Source organism: Chrysemys picta, chromosome 9, assembly GCF_011386835.1.
Source record: "Chrysemys picta bellii isolate R12L10 chromosome 9, ASM1138683v2, whole genome shotgun sequence".
NCBI classification, from domain to species: Eukaryota; Metazoa; Chordata; order Testudines; family Emydidae; genus Chrysemys; species Chrysemys picta.
Window position 1 is genome coordinate 17,030,388 of NC_088799.1, and position 7,702 is coordinate 17,038,089.

Here is a 7,702-nt window from a genome sequence, read left to right on the forward strand (position 1 = left end):
TTCAGTCCCTACTGAGCGAAGTACACGCTTAACTTCAAACATGTCCTTAAAGGCTTTGCTGAATAGGGACCATAAAATCTAATCCAGTGGTCATATAAATCAATTTCCCATAGATAACTAATTTAACTAGCAGACAGATTAATATTTTGGCTGCAAGGAATCTTTTATACACAATAAACTATTTTTATTTAATATATTTTATAAAAAAATAAAATATTTGATGATTTTAAATGCACTAGAATCACAAACATATTTTTTTAGATCAGTATAATTTAATGTTGTATAATATTCCTTTCAGTTTTTCAATTATAATTTTTTTCTGTTCAAATTCTGCACTGATAACCATGATATCTGAGCACCTGGTCAGATATCTTTAATAAAAAGATAACTATCTCCTTTTAGAAATCACTATTTGTCACCCCTTTGAGTGGTCACTTGGTGCAGGTTTTACTTATTTGCCCATTACTAAACAAAGTGACTTCCTAATTAAAAAATAATCCTATTCTTTGAATGCTAGAGCTGTGAAACTGAGCCTTTTAGCTTCCCTTGGGAGGTCAGCAAACTTTTCTGTTTGTTTGGATTTGCAATCCTTAAGTTTCACTTTGAGGACAAATCCAAAAGCCCAAAGTGAAACTGATGAATCAAAACCATAAATCCCTCTCCATCACCCCTCGGGCTGGAAGTATTCCAACAAACACAGTATTTGCATGAACTTGGTCTGTGTTTGCCCTAAAGTATGTGAACTTCTTGGCAAATCCTAGCCCAAGATTAAAAACCAGGTGAGTTTTGTGTGGTTTGGGGTTTCTGTGAAGATTTGCACAGCTCTCCTAAGGAACTTCTTAGGCGAATGAGTAGAGAAGGTGGCACTTTAGTAGTATTTCACTCTGACCTCTCCCATAAATCCATTGTTGGAATTCAGCTGCCAGAACTGGTGGAGACCCACATTTTTTAAGCCTGGCCTCACAATGTTTGTAGGAGGACTTTTTCAAATACCAAGGAAGAGCCATGGTAGGTTCTGATGTAATTTCAACACTGGATATACCATTTTTGAAAACAATTTCTAGATCACCTCAAATCACACTGTTTCATAAATATTATATGCATGACTGTAATGGCAGTGCCCTGTGCTCTTCTTTAGCCTCTTTTCTGACTGCTGCCTTTGGGTTTATCTATGCAGTAGGATAATGTGCTCTACTGGGGTGTACTTTAGAAAGTGCACAAAGGTGTTGTGCCTTAATTGTCCCATGTAACTGGTGTGCTTTAACATAGTGCTGTTTGAAAGAGTATTACATTAAAGCGCACTAGGGAATCATTAGTGCACACCAGCAAGGTCTACCTGGACTAATTAATGTGCAGCATGCTAATGTGCTTTAGAAATCAAACCCCTGTATAATGCATTTCCCCACTGTGTAGACAAGCCCTTTGCGTCTTCCTTCCACTCTTGACTTTGCACCTTATTTCATGCTGCCCCAAGTTGAGACAGCATACCATTTCCCTGTACAAAGTGCAAAGCCCTCCTTAAAACTCACTTCTTTCATGGAGCCTTCCTATATTATTTTCCTAATCAATGATGCCTCTATGCCTACATCTGCTGGGACTGTATATTGTGCACTGTTGTGCAATATAAATTACAAACCCTGTTCATAATACAATAGAACACCTATTGTGTGAACTAACTGGGGATTGAGGAGTTCATAAAATTGAACATCTCAAAATTGCAGTAGCTATGGTGCATAGGTCGCAGTATGGTGTACTGCATTACTTTCTTCTTGTCCTTCAAGCCACTGTAAAGTAATTTCCAATGCACTGAAGGTATCAGAATGTGAAGGGATGTTGACGTGTTCTTCATTAACATCACTTTAGTTATGTGATTTATTTTTTTCAAGTCAGGAAAAATGGTTTGTATAACTGGTCGTTCATAAGATTGGTATTCATAAAATGAGGTTCAGTTGTACCTATATTATAAGCAAAAGGCAGATCTTCAGGTACATCAGAGCAATGAACAGCATACCCAAGGGGAGAGACTGTGATTTCTGCCATCCTTCTACATGTCCTTCCTCCTGATTGTGGGGATAAGCCCCTAGCACAAATTAGAGCAGCCTCAGAGGACCTGGGCTCTAGTTGTAAAATGGGGATATTTATAAATATTTACTTTTGTATAGTACTTTGAAATTTTCAGATGAAAAATGTTATATAATTGCCATATTACTTTTATATTATATTATAATTATATTGTATGACTTTTTTTATTAATTTGACCAAGTAGCGCCCTACAAGCACAGCAGAAACATGAGATTCTACAATGAATTGCAACTTTCAGAACTCTATAGAGAAAAAGTCTTAATCCAGTTTTTGTATTATTTTTGTAACAGACTCTGCATGACAGATTCTCAACTGGCATCAATAGCAGAACTCCACTGATTTAGCTCATCTGAATTAAACATGAGGGGAGACCAGAAGGATATTTTGCATATAATTTGAAAAAATAATATTTTAATATGTCTTTAAAGTATATAAAATATTAGAGAAAAACAGTGAACAATGTATACCTTTCAAGCTATTGGTAATTTTGAAAACCACTCAAACTCTTGCTTTTAGTATTATATAAAGAGAGAGAAACCATTTTTTGTTCATTTGGCAAACAGTTCACCCCCGGCTCAGAACTTGTATGCCAACTTTCAGTCTGAAGCAACTTTTTGTGGCTGCATTATAAACTCTTTAAAAGGTTTTGTAATGGAAATGCTGACAAATGCAACTAAAAATGGCCCTAAATGAGGATTGCTATAATACTTTATAACTTTCTAGGAAGTTTACAGATAGTTGGTAGCAAACTTGTCCTGCTAGAAGTAGTCTTATTAAAATATCAGACGTCATACTCCTTTGGTGAATAGGTTTTATTTAAAACAAACAAAGCAGAAGGGCTCCTGAATTCTAGTCTGACTGTGACCTTGAGTCTGTCTGTGGTCTGGAATCATGACCCTGATATTTGACCATTGTGGCTCTTTCATGAACTGTCTTGCGGTTTTGAGACCTTTAACTTCTCTGTCTCAGTTTCACCATCTGTAAAATGAGGTTAGTAGTTGTGCATCTATCTCACAGAGTTGTTGTAAAGTTGAATTATCTAACATTTGTACAACGCTTTGAAGGGCCTGTTGGTTTACAAGAGCCAAGTATTTGAAAAACCAGCTTTTTAGATCCTGTTGTTAAATGTATTGTTTTCCATTCTAAGAACTATTTCCATGAAAGAATCCTCCTCCCCACCCCACCCCAAAAAATCCCTATTTTTTTACTGTATTGGAAAACCTTTAATATAATAAAATTGCATGGATACATTTCAGCGAATGAGATCATTGTTGAATAAACTCACATCTATAGCAACTGAAGGCAGACGGTGATGTCTCTTGTTGAGCAGTGAGACTCATTTCCATGTATAAGTGTTTGGTAGTGATTACTTATTGTATATTTAGACTTTTGGTGGCAAGGTTATCTTCTGAGTAACTTAGGGCGCTTGTGTAACCCAAATCACTGGCTTTGGGAGTTGTGGGCACTGAGCATCTCATGTGAAGTAATCAACGCTTTGCAGAATTGGGCCTTGTGGCGTAAACATCATTGAAAAGAAAATGGCCAAGATCTTGCTCCAGTTCCCATTGAAATCAATGGCAAATCTCTCACTAATTTCAATGGGAGAAGGTTTGAGTCCAAACAAGCTATAAAAAGGAACTCCAATTAAGAGCCCAGTCCTGCTACCCTTACTCACAAGAGAAGTCCCACTGATATCGGTGAGACTATTTGTCCGATTAAGCACTAAGTCTGTGCATAAGAATTTGCAAGAAGTGGCCTTATCTTTCCTGCATGCCACAGATCTTGGTTTCTAAAGGTGTTTGCTGTAAGTCCTTATCATTTATGTAAGTGCCCTTCACTGGACATTTATATAATGGGGTAAATATTTAAAAAGTTGTGCAGTGCTTTAGCCATGCAACTACGAGTGTCTTAGATCCTGTTGGTTAGATCATGTACCTTTTTACTATGTGCCATAGGTTACTAAAAAGTTAACCATATGACTTTAGTGAGAGTTGAGGGCACTCAGTATCATGTAGGATGGACCCTGTCATTAGCATGTGTAACTGACATTCATTAGTGCTTAAAATGTATCTCTTCATAGAAGGTCAGTAAAAGAGCTCAGTAATAATTTAGTTGCATAATCATAGCAGCTGTATTATAACTTATCCATCTGTTTAGATGTTGAATTAAACTTTAATCTTACAAATAATTGGTTTATTCAAAAAGAAATCAAGAGGCTTACGTTTTTTTAAATAGGTGTGAAAACCTCACTGATGTGATTTTCCTGGAATGTGGATATGAAATTATTGATCAACAATGCCAGAAAGATCTGTTCTGTGAGTTGGATTGCAATTTGAATAAAGTCCCTTTGCATTGTTTATTAGCCAGGAGCAGAAATTACAGTTAACAAAATTAATGAAAACCAAGTGATGCCTTTGAAGAATTTTTAAGTGAACCTTAATCAATGCCTACGGCTACTTGCTCAAAGTGAAAAAAAAAATTAAGGTGAACTAGCCACTGTTACTAAGAGTCAATTGACAGAATGCATGGGTCATTAATTTTGTGTCCTTTGTTTTGTCAGTTTGTTTTCATGAGGCCTGGTAGAGAAAGTAAAACCAGTCAAGCTGAAAATTGTCTGCTCTGTAGCTTATTTCCCCTCCCAGCATGCACTGACCCAAGGGAGTGGGCTTCAGGTCAGCAGGCCTTCATTTCCCTTCCAAACAGTCTTATTCTTGCAAGCTTGATAACAGATACGGTTTTGTTAACAGAATAGTTAATTCTGCTCCAGCTCAGCTTTAATCATATGCAGGTTGTGTGTGTCAATAAGAATGAAATGTCTTCCCACATGATATAATTTTAGTTTGAAAGAGATACTGGAACAGGCTCCATGAAGCTCACATCCACTAAAATCCAACAGAAAGAAAAGACCTTTTAAAGAAAAGAACTGAAAATATAATGGTCAGTAATCAGCTAATATTTTTATTTTCTTCACCATTATTTCACAGCCCTGTTCTCCTCCTCCTTTGTCTACCCCCTGCCTCCCCTCCCCAAAGGAGCTACTCTCCATCTGGTTTGGTTCTGAGCTGACATATGTTACTCAGATGGCATGTGTTGGTTTATAAGTGATAAAGGTGTGGAGGAATGGAAGTATCAAAATGGGTTTAGCTCCAACTGGCAACTAAGCTATTACAGGTTGGAAATTTTGTCTTTTTCAGTGTTTCACCCCGTAAGGGATTACAGGGCAAATACTCCACTGACTTAAACTCAGTGCAACCCTGCTTGGGCCAGGATCAACTGTCCTTTACACCAGTGTAAATGGGGAATAACTCCACTGAAGTCAGTGGGGTTACTCCAGTTTTATGCAAGTATAACTGAAAGAAGAATTTAGCCTCTTAGAATGGAGTTGCTGTCCATGTAGCCAGCACAGAATGTGGCGTGGACGCCCCTAAATCTATCCTCACATATTACAATCTGAAACCCAGTTGATTTTAGTTTCTCTTTTCAAAATAAAAACTGCCAATGAGATATAAAGGAGGTAAACATTTTATATTAAACTTAGCAACCCAAATAGGTGTTTTATTTGGGTTTTTTATAGTGAAGATAAAATAGTTGATGGATACTAATTGGATATGTAAGTCAGATGCTCATTGTTTTACATTTTCATATCAAGTGTAACCATATGATACCCTCCAGTCCTCAGATGTAACCAATGATTTCCATAGCTACACCCCAAGATCACTGTAATCTCTAAGTAGTATTTTAAAAATGTGAACCCCACTACATCATTCTTGTTCCTCAGTGCAGATAAGGGTTAGGTGGATTATTAAATTCCTCCTCAGTTTTTGACTTGCAACAATCTTTTGAATCACTAGGCTGGTTGCCAGAGTGGGTGTATGTGGCCCAATATTCTTGTTAGGGCTTAGGGCCAGCACACTAATAAACAAAAAATGACATTATGTCTTTCATATAACGAGACAACTTAATGCAAAGCACAACAGAAATGAGAGGAAATGCTTCAAGAATGGAAATAGAGTGTGTGGAAAATGTGCATTTGGTGTTTCTAGTGTCATTATTGATAGAACAAATTATTTGATTAAATGTTTTTGAAATGGCATTGCATTATGAAAATGATTATATTAGTCACATTATCTTAACCTAAGATTCATTGAAAACAATTTTCAATTAACTGAAAAGACTTTAAACCAATAGTTAAAACTGATTTAATGACTGACAAAAATGCATGGGTTTGGAATTATCTGCTAGATACCGGAAATGAGAGGGGACACGCTAAAAAGTTCTCTCTTCCTATCAGAGATTACTAACATTTTTATTGTATAATTTTGTATTGATGTAGCTTAATATTTGTTTTTAAGAGGATGAAACAATTTGTTGAATCACTTACATAGTTCATTAAAGCAAAAACTGCAGCTTCTGTTCTGACAGCAGAGATAATGTTTTTAGATAAACATAATTTCCTAGGTTGTTTTTTTCCAACTCAGACTCATACTTTATGAAACAGATTATGGTTTTAAAATATTGTATTTTAAGTATGTGTTGTTTCTTGTTATCTATAAATCAGATACAGAGTCTTAATGCCCAAGAATGTTCCATTAACTCTAAAGAGAAATGTTCACTTTTATATAGGAAAAAGGTCTTGGCAGGCAAGTTGGAACTACCAGATGGTATAGGTTGTGCCACATGGATTATAAGATTTTTTTTCTCCTTTCTTATTGATGTCTTAAATTGAACATGTTCCATCTGTCTGCTCTCAATAATGAACAGCTACATTTTTTATTGTAAAAGTAACAAATTCCATATAGAATAAATTAATTCAAGCATGTAATGAAATGTGTAAGAGCTTATATGCAGTACTTCTGCGGATTTTGGAATTATGTGTAGAAATCTAATATAGTTCATGGAAGTACAGCAGGTAAGACTAGTGGCAGAACAGTTTGCTGCTCATGGGTAGGGGGAGGGGGACAGACAAAAACTACTACTTAAAAGACACTAGGAACATTTTGTGGTAGCAGTCTTACAGAAAGAGGAATTCAATTGTGCCACAGATATTTATTTTATTTTAATACACCTTGATTTGGGGCCCGATTCTCGTAATACTCAGAGCCCTTTACACTGGAAAGGGGCTGTAAGAGGGGTTTTAAAGTAATTTGCATGCCACATCAGGCCTACCAGAATGGATTAAAAGGGCATTGGTGTTAATGAGAATCAGGCCCTGCTTCTTTCAATAGACACAAAAAGATGCTAAATGTTGTATTGTTTAGACTTTATGCACTTCTAAAATTATTGTAATTATACTATATCTAGAGGACAGAAGATTGAAGTGAATTCAATGCCTCATACAAACGATGCAAAAACTATTTGACATTTCATCCAGTGATAAGCTGTTAGGTTTTTAGACACTGATATGTCTGACTTGAGATAATTCTCCAGTTCTGCTTGGTGCTAAGGAAGAAAAGTAGATTGTTCTATATATTGCCTTGTATAAACACTATTATATACTGTGCCTCTTTTTGCACATGTTGTTATAAACAGAGAATTTTAAAAAGTAGAGTTTTAAATACTTAGACAGGAGGGTTTTGTTTGTAAAAGTTGATGGTCTATTTTCAGATGAGTTCACAAATAT

At 36.0% G+C, this 7,702-nt stretch overlaps 1 protein-coding gene across 12 annotated transcripts in view; it reads left to right on the top strand.

The window, feature by feature from the left end:
* Positions 1–7,702, top strand: part of MECOM (MDS1 and EVI1 complex locus) — a 465,287-nt gene that overhangs the window by 300,942 nt on the left and 156,643 nt on the right. The window contains exon 1 of one of the 12 annotated variants that reach the window (XM_065557805.1): positions 4,641–5,019. The exons of the other annotated variants lie outside the window; for them this stretch is intronic. Within the exon in view, the coding sequence (XP_065413877.1) occupies positions 5,017–5,019 (3 nt within the window). The 5' untranslated portion in view covers positions 4,641–5,016. Of the gene's footprint in view, positions 1–4,640; positions 5,020–7,702 lie in introns of those variants that run through there. 12 annotated transcript variants of the gene reach the window in all.